Source organism: Erythranthe guttata, chromosome 10 (assembly GCF_056151865.1).
Source record: "Erythranthe guttata isolate IM_541 chromosome 10, IM_541, whole genome shotgun sequence".
In the NCBI taxonomy this organism is placed as follows: Eukaryota; Viridiplantae; Streptophyta; class Magnoliopsida; order Lamiales; family Phrymaceae; genus Erythranthe; species Erythranthe guttata.
In genome coordinates, this window is record NC_142542.1 from 14,879,509 (window position 1) to 14,897,765 (window position 18,257).

The 18,257-nt window shown below is 38.9% G+C and overlaps 1 protein-coding gene across 1 annotated transcript; it reads left to right on the forward strand.

Moving 5' to 3' along the window:
• The first annotated feature begins 632 nt into the window (after positions 1 to 632).
• Positions 633 to 2,243, forward strand: LOC105971497 (F-box protein CPR1). The gene is made up of 2 exons (XM_012996351.2): positions 633 to 1,865; positions 1,953 to 2,243. The coding sequence occupies exons 1-2, from the start codon at positions 724 to 726 to the stop codon at positions 2,059 to 2,061; spliced, it is 1,251 nt and encodes a 416-aa protein (XP_012851805.2). The 5' UTR covers positions 633 to 723; the 3' UTR covers positions 2,062 to 2,243.
• Positions 2,244 to 18,257: the final 16,014 nt, after the last annotated feature.

The following is an 18,257-nucleotide window of genomic DNA, read 5'->3' on the forward strand; positions in this document are numbered from 1 at the left end:
AAAAAATATTCATAGGAAAATAAAAAAAATTATAAAATAAATAATGAACTCTAGTTATATATATTTTTCATTTTTTCTACTATTATTATTATTATATTTTATATTATTATGAATTATTTAAGTAATATAGATTTGTTTCTATTTAAATACTAGATATATTTATTATTATAGACTATTTACTATTTAGTTAATAATAATAAGAATAATATATATATATATATATATATATATATATATATATATATATATATATATATATATATATATATATATATATATATATATATATATATATAAATGTAAAAAGAAAAAAAGAAAAAAAAAAAAAAATTAAGAAGGCAGCTCGCGAGCCGGCTCGCGAGCTGCCGAACAACTAATTTTGGGCTCGAGCTCGAGCTCGTCCGAAGCTCGAGCTCGTGAATTATTTCGCACTGTAACCGAAAAAAAATGCACTATGAATAGTAAGCCCCCAAATAATCCCCATATATTTTTTTTGAGAAATAATATATTTTCTAATTAGGAGGGAAAAGGAATATTTTATCGCAAAAAGGGCGGGAAAATGCGCGTTGACAAAGTCAAACTTTTAGATTTTGCAGATTTCCTGCAACTTCTATTCATACATATCACACAGAGTCGCACACACCACACTCGGGCGAGAAAAACCCATAATCCCCAAAGCCCACAGCCATCAATCACCACCGCCTTGATTTTTTCGAGAAAAAAATGTCCGACGTCCCCTCCGAACTCGCACACGAAATACTCCGGCGACTCCCCGCCGAGTCTCTCCTCCGCTTGCGTGCCGTCTGCAAGGGGTGGCGCCGCCTCATCGACAACCCATCCTTCATCAGAACCCACGCCGCCAATCAAACCTCCTCCACCACCCTCCTCATCAGAAACTCAATCGGCACTCGCTTTTGTTCTCTAACCCTAGATTCCCTAAACTTTGAAGACGCCGACCACCAAACAATCGACGTAACCCCGGTCAAGGCACTGTACCGCACCGGCGTGCCACGCGCCCCCGTTCTTCCGGTGGCCTCCTGCAACGGCCTGATCCTCAATTCCCATTACGACATCGACAAAACCTGGGTCATATGGAACCCGCTAACCCGGCAATTCCACGAGTTGCCGGAATTCGAGGGCCACTCGCGATTAATAGGTAGTGGGCTCGGCTACGATTCGGTTTCCGACGACTACAAAGTTGTTAGGCTAGATGATCATTGGGGCTGCCGTAAAACTGTACGGCGAACTAGTATTTACGGCCTGAAATCCGATTCATGGAGGGTTATCGAGAATTACCCTTGTGATTGTATCTGGCCAAATCAAATCGTCGGGGTTTTCCTGAACGGCGCACTCCACTGGCTATCGCGGGACTCCGTAATCGTGCTGGTTCTCGAAACCGGACGCTACCACAAACTTCCGTTGCCCGAACCGACCGGGATAGCGGAGCTCTTCGAAACGCATTTAGACGTGTTGGGCGGGTGCTTAGTTGTGAGCTACTATTACATGATCACTCGATTGGATGGATGGGTGATGAAGGATTACGGAGTCGGTGATTCGTGGGCGAAGTTGTTTTCGTTCGGGGAACTAGCTAATATTGGTGCTATGGGGAGGCTTAGGCCCGTTGCGTATTTCAAGAACAGAGGGCACGTTTTTCTGCAGCACGACGATGACTTTTTTTGGTTGGATATTGCGAATGATTCGGCGAAGAAAGTTATTGTTCATGGGCTACCGCATAATTTCACTTCTCAAATTGTCCCGGGGAGTCTTTTTCGACTGGATGAAAGTTGTGCTGCTGCCGTGAAAATTACGGCTGGAACGAAGAGGAAGAGGAAGACGACGATAAAGAAGAACAAGGCAGATGCAAGGTTGATTAATTTATTTTATAGAGTCGATTAATTAACTTTCTATTTAGAGAGTTGATTAATTAATACAATGTTTTTAACTTGTTACAGGGTGGAACACTCTGTAAGAATAACCGATGTTTGGTCTCGTTCGGATTCGACTCCAGAAACTAGTTGGTCCGGTAACGATGATTATTACGGTGATGATGAGTACTTTTAACAACTGTGTTTTTGGTGGAATTGCAATGGACGTGTGAAAGAAGACACTCTTTCTTGCATGGATAAATATGTAATTATGCACCTCATAGTATTTTGATGTTAAGGTTTTTTGGTTATGAAGTTATGATTATGATTTATGAATGTAGGTAATATGATCTTAACAAATTTTTCCAAGTTTTTGGTGATTCGGCTTAAGTGAAAGAAAACAAACTGATTTGTCTTCTGTTCCAACTATTTTTTTGTATTTTGCACTGTTGGCGCCAGATTTCCACGAAGGAAGAAATCCGCCTCACTTGGGAAGTAAAGATTGGCTAAAGATTTGTTCCCATGTTTATTTTGGAAATTTAGAGTCCTACCTTTGTAATACTTTAGGACTTAGATTTATTTCCTAGTACTTCATTCTTGTTAGGAATCTTTTATGGCTATCTAGATTAGAACTAGATATTGACTAGGATTCTGTTTCCTAGTTATTCGATTCCTTTGGAAGACAGGTCTTTGGAGGCCCATCTCACGCCTATATAAGGCTCCTCACCTCACAAAGACCGCGACACTTTTTTTTTGGGAGAAAAATCACTCCGTTGCTTTGAAGAATCGCTGAAACGTTCTGCTGAACAGAACTGTGCCATCGTTGGATGTGTCAACTTATACAGATTGGCTGTATAGATCTCTTGGGAGATCAACCGCGTCACTGAAGGGAGTTCAGGCCAGAAAGGAGTTCTAGGCACGCGGTGTGGAGCTGCTGTTGGAAGAAACACGAAGTTCGAGTTGTGTACAAGAACGGCATATTACATAAAGAGGGAGTCTTTAGTGTTTTTAATAAGTCCTATTAATGTACATTGTAAATCTGAACTAGTGAAATCGTGTTTGCAGGTCCACGTGGATGTAGGGCACAATTGTGTCTGAACCACATTAATTCTTGTGTTCTGTTTATTTACTTTAAGTAGAATATAACTGTGCCAACACAAGATTTACAGTTGTAACTAAATACTGTTTCCACAACTTAACTGTTACAACTTAGATCAACTGATTTCTATAGGCATATAAATTAACAATTGGCATCAAGAGCCTCTCACTAGATATACATAGTGTGTGATTTTGGGAATTTGATTTATTTGCCATTTATTATTCGTAGGTACTATGAGTTCTCATATGGAAGGAGGTTCCACGACTCGCCCACCACTACTCACGGGAACCAACTACTCCTATTGGAAGACTAAGATGAAGATGTTCATAAAATCAATGGATGAAGATGCATGGCGAACAGTGTTAACTGGATGGAAGCGACCCGTTGCCACAGATGAGAAAGGGATTGAAACTGAGAAGCATGAGAAAGACTGGAGCAAAGCCGAACAAATTGCAGCAAACATGAATTCCAAGGCCTTGAATGCTATATTCAATGGAATTGATATCAATCAATTCAAGATAATCTCTGCGTGTGAGTGTGCTAAAGAAGCATGGGAGAAACTCCAAACAGCTTACGAGGGAACTGCTTCAGTCAGACTGTCCAAACTTCAAATGCTTGCCACCCGGTTTGAAGATCTTCGTATGGAAGAAAATGAGACCGTGAGCGAATTCAACTCCAAATTATGTGACATATCAAACGAAGCTCATGGACTCGGTGAAACTTATCCTGAAGTTAAACTTGTACGAAAAGTGCTCAGATCCATGCCAGACAGATTCGCGTACAAGATCACTGCCATAGAGGAAGCAAGTGACGTGGACTCATTACGACTTGAGGATCTGATTGGAAATCTACAAACTTTTGAAAACAAGTTGAACATCAGCAGAATGGACAAGGAAAGGAAAATTGCCCTGCAGTCTGTATCAGACACCACAACATCTGTGCCTACTGCTCCTATGTCAGCACTTGAAGTCAAGCTCACAAAATCCATGTCCTTAATAGCAAAAAATTTCGGGAGATTCATCAAGAGAAATGGACAGCCTACAAACTTTGAGAGAAAACCCAGAACCTCTACAGACAAGCCAGAGGTCAAGAAGGGAATTCGATGTAGAGAATGTCATGGTTATGGTCATATCCAAGCAGAATGTGCTAACACTCTGAAAAAACAAGGAAAATCACTTGCCACAACTTGGAGTGATGACACCTCAGAGTCTGATGATGAAAGTGAAGCTAGTGACGATGATACAAACAATGATTTCTGTGGAACTTGCAGAATCACAGAAGCCACACTTGAGGACATCACATGCACAGAACCGCCACATCTCAGGTATGTCACACAGGAAAATGAAAATTATGAAAATCTAAATATGTCTTTTCTGTCCACAGGAAGTGACGAATCAGAAGATGAAAGTGAAGAGTCCATCCAACAATTTCAAAAACAATTGGATGATCTCTTGAAGCAATGTCATGAAGTTCGTAATGAAAATAAACTCCTGAAAGAAAGAATCAAAGAACAAGAGGAAGAAAACAAAGGAGTTGTCACAAAACTGAATGACAGGATTGATGAACTTGAGATGGAGATTGAAGTCTTTGAAGTGGAACAGGACTTTGCACAAAGAGACATCGACAATCTCAAAGATTTGTTGAAATATTGGCAGGACTATGATGGTGAAAGAGCAAAAAGAATGAGGAAAAATCTTTTTCCAAAAGTGCATGCTAATGATCACCAAGATGTTACACAGCCTGTTAGCACAATGTTTGATGCTACTGTCAGTAAGTTAAATCGCACTGCATTTCTTCCCTCAAATAGATTAGATGAAATCATAAATGCTCATCCTTCCAATTCCAAAAGAATTGGGTTAGGGTATACTGATGGACAATCTAGTGCTAACACTGGGTCAAACCAGAAAATCAGATTTGTCAATTCAACATCTTCTTGTGTGAACTACCAAACCCATCCTACTAAGTTTATTCCTATCTGTCACTTCTGTCACAAAATAGGGCATGTCAGGCCTAAATGCTTTAAAAGATGGAAATTGATAAATAAACAGTTAGCATATCAGACATCCAAATCCGCTGCGTGGGTTACTTACTCTCAAAGTAACAACTCTCATAAACAAAGGATGACAAATGATAGTACTAACTGCTGGTCTGCTATTTTATCTTTAAATGCATGTGCTACTAACTCTTGGTATTTTGACAGTGGATGCTCCAAACACATGACAGGTGAAAGGAATTTCTTATCAAATCTACATAACATGTCTAGTGGACAGGTTACTTTTGGAGATGGAAATAAGGCTTATGTAAAGGGAAAGGGAGACTTAGATGTTGGAGGATTGCCAAACTTGAACAATGTTCTGTATGTGGAAGGTTTGAAATCAAATCTTCTGAGTGTAAGTCAGTTGTGTGATCTATACGACTCTGTATTGTTCACAAAGCGTAAGTGTGAAGTTTTTGATGAAAGCAAAAATTGTGTTTTAACCGGATACAGGTCATCAGACAATTGCTACAAAATTGATCAGATTGACAAATCGGATCAATGTCATCACACTTCTTCTGATCTCACTGATCTCTGGCATCGGAAACTAGGTCATTTAAATTTTCATGATCTAATTCGTCTTGTTAATACAGGTTGTGTGAAAGGAATACCACAACTGAAGACTGACACACCAGAGTCATGTGGTGACTGTCCTCTGGGAAAACAAGTACGCACATCTCACAAGAACACAGATCGTGCAGGGACCAGCAGGACCCTGGAACTCATTCACATGGACTTAATGGGACCAATGCAAACCGAGAGCATTGGTGGAAAAAGGTATGTTCTAGTTTGTGTTGATGATTTCTCAAGGTTTACTTGGGTACGTTTCATCAGGGAAAAGTCAGATACCTTCTATGAGTTCAAAACTCTGTGCAAGAAATTGCGAATTGAAAAATTCAGCAATATTGGAAGAATTCGAAGCGATCATGGGAGAGAATTTGAAAACTCTTCATTCACAAAATTTTGTGATAAACACGGTATCTCCCACGAATTCTCAGCACCAAAGACACCACAGCAGAATGGTGTGGTAGAAAGAAAGAACAGAACTCTTCAAGAAATGACTCGCGTAATGCTCATCTCAGCAAGAGTGGCCACAAAGTTCTGGGCTGAAGCTATGAGCACTGCCTGCTACACCATAAACCGTGTACACCTCAGACCAGGTACAAAGAAAACTCCATATGAAGTGTGGAAAGGTAAGAAACCGAACTTAAGTTACTTTCATGTCTTTGGGTGTGAATGCTACATCCTGAACGATAGAGAACAACTCGGTAAGTTCTCTGCAAGAGGAGACAAAGGTACCTTTCTTGGTTATTCCTTAAACAGCAGGGCATATCGCGTTTATAATGAACGTACAATGACTGTTATGGAATCCATTAATGTAACCTTTAACGAAGTTTTATCTGCAGGAATGGATGAGGAAGACTCTAATCCTGGAAAAACCATTGTACCAGTACAAACGCCAGTCATCAGCACAGAGGAAGTGACGGCAGTGAAAGAAAGCACAGAAGGAGTGACAACAGTGAAGGAAAACACAGAAGAAAGAAAAAGACCATCAAAACGAGTTGTAAAGAATCATCCTTCTGAACAGGTGATAGGAGAAGTTGATGAAGGTATGAAAACTCGAAATAAGCCCAAAGTTGATTACCAAGAAATGGTCAGGTATGTGTGTTATACTTCTACTATAGAACCAAAAAACATCAAAGAAGCAATTCTTGATGAATATTGGGTACAAGCTATGCAAGAGGAACTTGAGCAGTTCACTCGACATGAAGTGTGGGAACTTGTTCCACGACCCGACCAGGTAAACGTTATAGGTACAAAATGGGTGTTCAAAAACAAAACGGACGAACTTGGTAATATAACTCGCAACAAAGCTCGTCTTGTTGCTCAAGGATACACCCAAATTGAAGGAGTAGATTTTGATGAAACATTCGCTCCGGTAGCTCGTCTTGAGTCAATACGTCTTTTACTCTCAGTTGCTTGTGCTTTAAAGTTTAAACTCTTCCAAATGGATGTAAAAAGTGCGTTTTTAAATGGTCTTTTAAATGAAGAAGTGTACGTCGAACAACCAAAAGGTTTTCAAGATCCACTCAAGCCTCAACACGTCTATAAACTTAAAAAGGCCCTATACGGTCTCAAACAAGCCCCTAGGGCTTGGTATGAGCGACTTACGACCTTTCTAGTTGAAAAAGGATATAGAAGAGGTGGGGTAGACAAAACACTATTTGTCAAAAATTTTAAAAACGAAATCCTTTTGGCTCAAATCTATGTGGACGATATTGTTTTTGGGTCTACATCTGACCACAAGAAAGATGAATTTATCTCTCAAATGTCAAACGAATTTGAAATGAGTATGGTTGGAGAGCTAACTTACTTTCTTGGCTTGCAGGTAAAGCAGATGAAGGATGGAATTTTCATCACACAAAGCAAGTATGCCAAGAATCTGGTAAGTAAATTTGGGTTAGATAATGCAAAGCCTCTAAAAACTCCGATGAGTCCTACTGAAAAGTTGGGACGCGACTGTGAGGGCACAGACGTGGATCCCACATTATACAGGAGTATGATTGGAAGTTTACTTTATCTTACTGCTAGCAGACCTGACATTTGTTTCAGTGTAGGAGTATGTGCTAGGTACCAATCAAATCCTAAAGAAAGTCATTTAAGTGCAGTCAAACGCATCATACGATACGTGAGTGGAACTCTTGAACTAGGGATATGGTACTCGAAAGATACTAATACTTGTCTTGCAGGATATAGTGATGCTGACTGGGCAGGAGATGTGGATGACAGAAAAAGTACTACTGGAGGCTGTTTCTACATGGGAAACAACCTAGTATCTTGGTACAGTAAGAAACAAAACTGCATCTCTTTATCAACAGCTGAATCTGAGTACATAGCTGCAGGTAGCTGTTGCACTCAACTTCTTTGGATGCAACATATGTTGAATGACTATGGCTTTCATGAAAAACTCCTTCATATATTCTGCGATAATGAAAGTGCCATAAATATCTCAAAAAACCCGGTCCAGCATTCTAGAACCAAACACATAGATCTTCGACACCATTTCATCAGGCAATTAGTTGAGCAGAAACGTGTGACTATAGATTATGTGTCCACAGACAATCAATTAGCTGATATTTTTACAAAGCCCCTTGATTTCCTTAGGTTTGATTCCTTGCGTAAAGCGCTTGGGATTTGCCATGTGCAAAACTGAATTTTCTATGATAAGTGCAATTAGAGTTTGTGTCCGGATTGCACTTGAATTCTTTAATCGGACATTATATGTGTCACCTACAAATGTGACATCACTGTTCTTGGACTAGGAATGATTGGAGGTTCATTTTGACTAATTGTTTGTGCGTTAGTTTTTGTGAATTAATTTTTGTTTCCACAGATAACCATGATAGAAGTGTGCTGCCCCCTCTATCGGGAGTGATCAATGACTATGACCTCATTCATCTCAAAGATCATACCTCTATTGGGAGAATTATGCTACCGCATATGCATCTCTGACTTCTATTTAAAAGCTATGTGGATTCTTAAGAAGGTTGCCCTCCTAATGTCTGCTTGAACATCATATCAACAAAAAAAAGGGAGGAGAAGAAAAATTAGTTCATACTCAAAAAAAAAAAAAAAAAAAAAAAAAAAAAAAAAAAAAAAAAGGAGAGGTTGGGATGATATTCAAGCATATATTAGGAAATTCTTCTTGAAGTACACGATCGAATTGCTGTGCTAATCGCATACGCATTCATAACCCTTAAAAATTACCTAAATTATGATTTCTTGAGTATGGTTATGGGGTTATAGTTATATCGTGCATCCAAGAGCTTGTTTGGTGGCCTTCTATTGTGATTCTCTTTAAGATTATCTAATTAATTCATGAAAACCAAACCCTCAATTTTTAGTCTTGTGATCATCTTGATTTTCTTTTCCTTAAAAATTTTTTTTAAAATTTTTAACATTTTTGTTTTGGGCTTTGTGAATTTTTGGCTCTAGTTGTCTCTGGCCACGTGGCTATAGCCATGTCATCTGCCTTCTTTCTTTTTTGATGTTTCGTGTGGAGAATATCTTGCTTGTTATTGGTGGCGGATTTTGTGGGATCTTATTCTGATTTGAAAATATCCAGTATCCGAAGAGTCCTCTCTTTTTCTGCCTATTTTCTCGGTCCCTGTGCTTTAAATATCCGCCTCTTTTTGGGTTTGCCTCTCACACTTTATTCTTCCTCTTCTTTTCTTCCGCCGTTCCTTTTTATTTTCTTGTTTTTTTTTCTTTCTGTGTTCTCTATTCACCATGGGCAAGAATCGATCTGCTGAGGGCTCCAAGAAGCGACGCCACACTCCATCTGCCTCGCCCGCTGAGAAGAAGTCCAGAAAATCCTCAAAGAAAGTCCGTCCTACTGTTGTGGATGTCTCTCCTGTTCCTGTCACCACAGATCTGGACCCCGTTTCTACTCCAGTGGCTTCCCCTTCACCAAGTCTCAAGACTAGTGATGTGCCTGACCATGTTGACACCGGCGTGACTGCTCTTGACGGTGATAGCCTCTCTGCAACCCCACAAGATGATCTGCCCTCAGATCCAGAGGTTACCCCCCGCCATGTTGAGTTTCCTGTTCAACTCCGCCGCTCTAATCGAAAACACGAAGGCCCATCTGTCTCCACTCCTGCCTCCGTGTCTGAAGGTCAACAATCCTCTTCTTCTGAGCCTATTCCTGAGGATGACCCTCTGCGTTCTGAATCCTCTGATTCATCTGTGGGCTCTCAACTCTCTGCTGGTAATTGCTTCTCAAACCTCTTTTATTCCGCTCTTGCTAAAGAAAATTGGGATAGTATGAGTAAGCGTGCGTGCTCTCCTGAGCGTGTTTTGTCTAGGGCTGTGTTAGCTTTGTCTGGGATTTTCCGTCTTCTTAAATCTCAAGGGTTGTTGGGCACTATTGTGAGTGCACAACCTTTCGAAAGGTCTGCCATTGTTGAGTTTTATGCAAATTTGTCTGATCGTTTTTCTGTTGAGGGGTCTCGTGGGTATGGGAAAGTGTATGTGAGGGGTTCCTTCTTTTCTGTGACTCCTGCCTTGATCAATGAGTTTTATAAATGTCCAAACGAGGTGTCTCACAAACCCTCTGTTTCAAAAGATTCTATGGCCTCTGTTCTCACTGGCAAAGTGTTAAAGAAATGGCCCGGTCCGAAATCCTCTTTTCATGTTTCTAAGCTGACTCAGCTTTATTCGGTCCTGTTTAAGATAGGCATTTCAAATTGGTTTCCCACTACTCACAATGCTACTCTCAATCCAACCCAAGCTGAGTTCTTATGGTGCATCACTCACGACCTCAAGATCAATATTGGTGAACTGATTTTCAATCAGATTGGTGCGTTAGCCAATTCCCGCACTGAGCGTGAGCATTTGCCATTTCCTTCTCTGATCTATCAGCTTCTGATCAAACAAGGCCTGCCTACTCGTGATGCCACCCTGTTGGACCCACCTGGCCGTCCAATTACTATCCACGGTAAGGTCCTCTCTGAACATTTTGCTGATCTGCCTCCTGTCGATCCTTCTGTTGTTCAGACAGTCCCTCGTGCGAAGAAGGCTCCAATTGTCTCTGCCTCTATTCCGCCGCCGGTTGATGTGGTCACCAAGGATGAGCTCACTCGTTTTCAGGAGTCTATCCAGGCTCAGCTCGCTCAAGGGTTTGCCTCTATTCAGGATCAGCTGCTTAGGACTTTGGCACATTCTGGTCAGAAAGGGGGAGTAGCAACAACTCCAACTCCTGCGGCTTCCACCAAGACCAAAGATAAAGGCAAAAAGCAGGCATCCCTCCTCACTCCTCCACAGCCCAGCTCTCGTGATGATGATGATTTGTTCTCTGGCTTTAGTTACTAAAGCAGAGATTTATGTTTTTCGTTTTCATGTTTTTTTTCTTAAAAACTATCTGCTATTACTTCTGGTCTGTAATAGCTAGTATTATTTTCTTTTTGCATCTTTGACTCTATATGTTATCTCTTTATCTGCATTGATAACTACTTTTTGAGTTAATTTTGGAGTGATTCTATATCTCTCTTATTTGTCTCACTGCAGGAAATACTTAAAGTAGCACTGCTACTGTGCTAACAGTATGTGATGTTATGTGCTAACAGTCTGTGATGCAGGGGGAGTGCTAACAGTCTGTGATGCAGGGGGAGTCTTTTCTCTTTCCGTCTTATCTGCAGGGGGAGTTTTTGTTAAACATGGGTTCTGACCAAATCTATGCCAAAGGGGGAGATTGTTGGCGCCAGATTTCCACGAAGGAAGAAATCCGCCTCACTTGGGAAGTAAAGATTGGCTAAAGATTTGTTCCCATGTTTATTTTGGAAATTTAGAGTCCTACCTTTGTAATACTTTAGGACTTAGATTTATTTCCTAGTACTTCATTCTTGTTAGGAATCTTTTATGGCTATCTAGATTAGAACTAGATATTGACTAAGATTCTGTTTCCTAGTTATTCGATTCCTTTGGAAGACAGGTCTTTGGAGGCCCATCTCACGCCTATATAAGGCTCCTCACCTCACAAAGACCGCGACACTTTTTTTTTGGGAGAAAAATCACTCCGTTGCTTTGAAGAATCGCTGAAACGTTCTGCTGAACAGAACTGTGCCATCGTTGGATGTGTCAACTTATACAGATTGGCTGTATAGATCTCTTGGGAGATCAACCGCGTCACTGAAGGGAGTTCAGGCCAGAAAGGAGTTCTAGGCACGCGGTGTGGAGCTGCTGTTGGAAGAAACACGAAGTTCGAGTTGTGTACAAGAACGGCATATTACATAAAGAGGGAGTCTTTAGTGTTTTTAATAAGTCCTATTAATGTACATTGTAAATCTGAACTAGTGAAATCGTGTTTGCAGGTCCACGTGGATGTAGGGCACAATTGTGTCTGAACCACATTAATTCTTGTGTTCTGTTTATTTACTTTAAGTAGAATATAACTGTGCCAACACAAGATTTACAGTTGTAACTAAATACTGTTTCCACAACTTAACTGTTACAACTTAGATCAACTGATTTCTATAGGCATATAAATTAACATGCACTTTAATTAATAATTATGTTCTCATTATTTTTTTTTTCTTTTTAATATTGTCTCTTAGTTTAAGTTTACATGAATGGTATGTTTAACAAAATTATGGGTGGAAATTGGAACGAAATTTTCGATTTTCGCTAACCCCGATCAGAATTTTTTTTATTTTGGAACAATATTTTTCAATCCGAAATACCGACTTCTGATTTTTTCAAAATTATTTGGATTGGAGTTGGAATATATATGAGATTATGATTTCCAATTTCCAATCCGATTAAAGTTCCGAAAATAATTCCAAAAATTCCAATTTTTTTCCAAGTATTACAATTTTTTTTTATGGTACGGATATTACAATTAAAGTACCAATATGCATTTTATATTTAAGGTGAGCAAAAATTGGAAATTTTCGAATTCCGACGATTTTGATTCGAAAATTTTCGATTTTGAACAAGTTCTTACGATCCAATTCGAAATTCTGATTTCCAACCTTTCCCGATATTTTTTTTTGAACGGAATTGGAATTAATTTTTCACTTGCCAAAAAAATTGCATTTTTTCTGAAATACTAATTTCGATCCGTCCGACTTACACCCCTAAAAAAAATAATTTTTAAACTACTTGTATAATATTAAAACATTGGGAAAAATACAGCTTTCATCCCTGAAGTTTGCACCGATTTCACATTTAGTCTCTCATGTTCACAAAAAACATTTGGACCCTTATATTCAAAAAATTCAACACTTCAGTCATGTCCGACAATTTTCCGTTATTATTATTGGAATCAACTCATCAAGCGTGTGTCCATCACTGACTCAACTAAGAGACTAACGGTAAATTAACGAAAAAGATCAAAAATGTTAAATTATTAAAATATGAGGAACCATGTGTGTTTTTTTGTAAACAATGGGTAGCCAAATACAAAATATGTGCAAACTTAAATGATGAAAACTATAGATTTTCCTTAAAAGATTACTAGTTTGTCATTAAAGTCATATACGTAATCAAAATCATGTAGGAGAGGAAGGAAGGAGATAATTATAGATATGGTATACAATATTAACAAAACCGAAAAAATGATAATGTTTTTTACACTATGCAGACTCTCATTAGCAAAAGGAAAATTTGGGATAATTACTGTTTGGCTGCGGCTATATGGAATACTAATTTTACTTGCGCAAGACCAAATTAAAGAAATATTCTAAAAGGTTCAATTTTATTAAGATGAAATGACAAATATACCCATAAATTATATTGACTTTTGTTTGCTCATGCAAGACCAAATAACTAATAATAAAAAAAAAAAAAAAAAAAAAAACCGTGAAATTAAAAAAACCCATCCCCTGTGAAACCCTACCCTACGCCCAAGCTCCGCCGCCCAATCTCTGCCGCCCAAGCTCCGCCGCCGACCGCCGCTCATGATGCAACGTTTTTTATGTCTTGTACATATTTTTAAAACATTGGATTAATTTGGTCAATAAATTGCGTCTTCGTACTCGCTTTTTGCGATAAAAAATAAATAAATAAATATTGAAATAAAAAGTAATTGGAAAATAGAAAGTAAAAAAAAATGAAACAACTAAATTTCGACATTAAGGTGTCGAATATATGTCCAGAAATTTGACACCTTAATGTTGAAATTTAGTATATTTGGACTAATTTGCTAACAGTTAAATTTCGACACTAAGGTGTCGATTTTGTACTAAAAATTTGACATCTCAATGTCGATTTTTACCTATAAAATTCGACATGTACATGTCGAATGCATATGCGCGGGATTTTTTTTGGAAAAACGACATTCTACCTAAAAAAACACATAAATGCATACCTTCGTGGGTTCTTCCACCGTAGAATCTTCTATTTTGATGTCTTCTGACTCCATACTTGCCATCTTTGTAAGATTTGTTAAGTTTTGAAGATTTTGAATGTTTAGGTTTTGTGGGTTTATGGAGAAGGAAGGAGAAATGTTTGGTGGGTTTTGGAAGATGGAGAAGATGGGAGTTGGTCTTGTGGTTTTGTGCTTGGGTTTTTGTGTTTTTGAGTTTTTAGTATTGCACATTTGAAATTTTCTATTTTTTAACAAGTAAGGGTATTATAGTATTTATACATTAAAATATTTAATTTGGTCTTGCACAAGTGGAATTAGTCTTGCATATAACCGCAACATTACTCTTTTCATCCCTATACTTGTTACTGAAAATGATTTTAGTTCTTAAACTTTCACTGTCACGATTTTAATCCTCAAACTTACCACTTTTGATACTTTTGGTTCGAGTGTCAAGTTTCTAAGCAAAATTAGATGGAATAGCACATGTGGCAGTAAAAATCGAGCTTGGATAGTCCTCCCGTCCATTTTGCAGTCTAATTATGAGGTGGAGTAACACCCTTATTATCTCCTCCTATTTCTATCCTCATATCCCTAATTCCATATAATTCCTTATGAACGTAAACCATGCCCCTAAATTTCCTTTTCGAAACTTCCAATTGAAGTGAAATAAGGCAACACCAAAATCACTCAATCGTTCACAGTTTAGAAACCTTTGTGGATTTGGAACTTTCATAAGGAATCATTGGGGATAGTTCATAACTTGTCCGAGCTCTTGCATGTGACAGCCCCTCTCCAAGGGCTATTGGAATTCAAACACTTTTTTCAATGGGATAATTTGACAAAAGCCCCCCACCCATTATACAAGTGTCATTACAGTTAGTCCAATTTTATTTTATACTTTTAAGATAAATCCAAAACATTTTTTATTAATTAAAAATAATTAATTATCACAATTATACCCCTAACTAAAAAATAATATATATTTAATTTTGATATTAAAAGATATATGTTAAGTGTATATTTTTACACTTTATCGTATCTTTTTATTTGAGCTTTTGGTGTGTTTTAATGATAATTGGTGCTTAAAAAGTTGATTTATTGTATTTTAGGTACAAATTGAAGAATTGGAAAAGTATGGGGTCAAAACTGCAATTTTGGAGAAAATATGGGCCAAAAGTGAAAAAACCCAAAATCTGGAGATTTAAAGCTCGGACGGCCGTCCGAGTTTTAGTTCAAATTATGGGACGGCCGTCCGAGACCCCGAAACAGCGCAGTAAAGGGATTTTAATTGCACAAGGAAACTGCCTTCTTCCCAAAGTTCTTCACCATATATAAGACCAAACCAAGCACACAATTGAGAGGGCTTTTTACGCAATTTCAAGAGCAACAAAGCAATAACGAAGACGAAGAATTCGAAGACTCTAAGCAACGATTTATCGTTTATGATTTATTTTATTTGTGTTTTTCCTTTAATCATGAGTAGCTAAATTTCTTATTTCTAGGATTTTGTTTGGAACCCTATGTGGGATTTATGAACCCTTTTCTATGATTTTATGCAAGTTTTAATTCCGGATTATTTCTTCTACTTGTTTTATTAAGTGCATGAACTTGATCAACTTATGTGCTTTTATGTTATTGTTAATCGCATGAATCGGAAGATCGGGTTAATAATTAGAACTGTGGTAGAAGAGCCTTTGTGGTATTAACATAGGAATATAGTTAATCTCTTAGGTAGCCATTATTGAGATTTATGCTTAATGTTGTGTTCTAGAATTAATTGCATAGGAATATAGTAATTGAATCTAGAGTATTAGAATCGTAATACACGCGGAAGCAGGTTATGATTATTTTAGCATCTCAGGTTAATAATCCGGGTTAATTGCTTGCATAACTGAAGGAATTGGGGGAATAATAATCACATAGGGGGAAGAATAAAATCCTAGGCTCCTTTTCTCTGATTAAATCTTTGTTTCAAACTGCTTTCTTGTTTTTGCTTGCTTTTTAATTTAGTTTAATTTAGTTAATTCTCTCTAAATTCGACTGTGTAGGGTGGGCTTGATAATAATTGCTAGGATTTAGCGTCTAGGATTAGATAATTAAATATTCCCTGTGGGTTCGATATCCGGACTTTTAGTCCACTATATTACTTGTACGATACGTGCACTTGCGTGTAAGTTTTCGGCCAACAAGTTTTTGGCGCCGTTGCCGGGGAATATTTTAATTATTTATTTTATTCTAGCTCTAAATTTGAACAATTTTCACGATTCACCCATTTAATTTTTTTTTATTTTTTTTTTCTTTTTAGGTACTGTGTATGCGTAGGGGACTCGATCTTGCTAGAGAACCGTTTGATCCCGAAATCGAACGTACTTTTCGAGCCGCTAGGAGACTTCAACGCGAATACAATACAATGGAGGACGAAGAACGCAGGGCAGCGGGTAATTTACTCGGGGCCAACGAAAACCAAGTCCAAGACCCACCCCCCTCAACTTCCAGCACAGCCAGCAGTTAGGCCACGGGCACTTCAAGATTACATAATCCCAACTCTAGACGGATTCCGCCCGAGCATCCAATATCCACCCATTGAGGCGCACAATTTTGAGATCAAGCAAGGCCTTTTGACGATGCTCCAAAATAACGGGCTATTTAGTGGGTTGGCAGGTGAAGATCCCCATCTTCACATTGTCAATTTTCTAGATACCTGTAATTCTCACCGTCAAAACGGCGTTTCCCAAGAGGCGCTTCAATTAATTCTCTTCAAGCACTCCCTACAAGGAAGAGCTCGCCAGTGGTTGATGTCCCAAGCCCCCCACTCTATCTCGTCGTGGCCTCAACTCTTCAACCTTTTCATGAAAGTTTATAGCTCACCCGAGAAGGACGAGAGAATCCGACGAGAAATTCATATTTTTTTCCAAGAGCAAGGCGAGCAATTATACGAAGCATGGGAGAGATTTAAAACTCTTTTGCGGCAGTGTCCAACACATGGAGTCGAACAATGGCGGCAAATCCACATCTTCTACCAAGGGATCAACGAGAATGCACGAACCGTTTTAGATGCCTCAATCGGAGGTAATTTTATGAGTCAATCGATACCGGATGCATTTATCATGTTAGATCAAATTGCTCAAAATCGGTTTGCCAAGTCAAGCGAGAGGACGGTTAGTGGATCCAAGAAAGTTCCCGGAGTGTTGGAGTTAGATGCAATTACGGCTCTTCAAGCTCAAGTGACCCAAATTGCTCAACAAAATCAACTCCTTCTGCAGCACATCAAAGCAAGTCCACCACAACAAGTCCAAGCCGTTGAGTCTCCATGTTGTGAAATTTGCGGTGGAAATCACTACACGCTCCAATGCCAACAAGATGCGGAGTCGCTCAACTACGTCAACAATGCACCTCGCCAATTCCAAAATCAAGGGTGGAGATCACAAGGGCAATATGGAGGAAATCAACAAGGCCAAGGGTATCAAAGACCTCAAGGTCAATTCCAAAATCAAGCCCCTCCTCAACAAAGCTATCAAGGCAACAATCCACCGGCCCAAAAATCAAATACGGATGAGATATTGGCCCAATTCATGACCGCTACCCAAGCCTCGCTGCGGAATTTGGAGAATCAATTCGCTCAATTCGTTGTGAATCAAGAGAAACGTCCGCCGGGAGCATTGCCATCGAATACGGAAGATCCTCGAAAGCAAAAGTTCGAGACGTGCCAAGCTATCGATTTCAAGATCGAGAAAAAAGAAGAAATTCAAGTCAAGCCGCAAGTCACTGTAGCCGAATCGGTCGAGCCAATCCCATATCCACAAAGATTGCTAACGAAAAAGATCGAGGTCGAGACGTGCCAAGCAGTCACCTTGAAGAACGGTAAGCAATTGGAGGAAGCCCCACGAAAAGTGAAGATAAACACGGTAATCGAGAAGCCGAAAGTGAATGAAGAAAAAGAATCAACTCATGAAGAGCCACCATCAACAGTGCCTTTACAAGTCCCTCCAATTCCTTATCCTCAAAAGTTTATAAAGAAGAAGCTCGATGCCGAATATCAAAGATTTTTGGACAAGTTGAAGGAAATTCGCATAAATATTCCTTTCATTGAAGCACTTCAAAATATGCCAAAGTGGGTGAAGTTCCTCAAGGACCTCGTGAAGAAAAGTAAGAAATTGCAAGGGAACGAGATGATCCAACTCACGGAGCAAATTAGTGCAATTCTTACTCGGCCTCTTCCACAAAAACTCGGCGATCCAGGTAAGTTTACTATTCCTTGCACTATAGGAGGTAAAAATTTTAGATCGCTCATTGATTTAGGTGCTAGCATTAATCTTATGCCGTACTCTACTTTTAAAAATCTTGGGTTAGGAGAAATTGAACCGACGGCTATAACTCTTCAATTAGCCG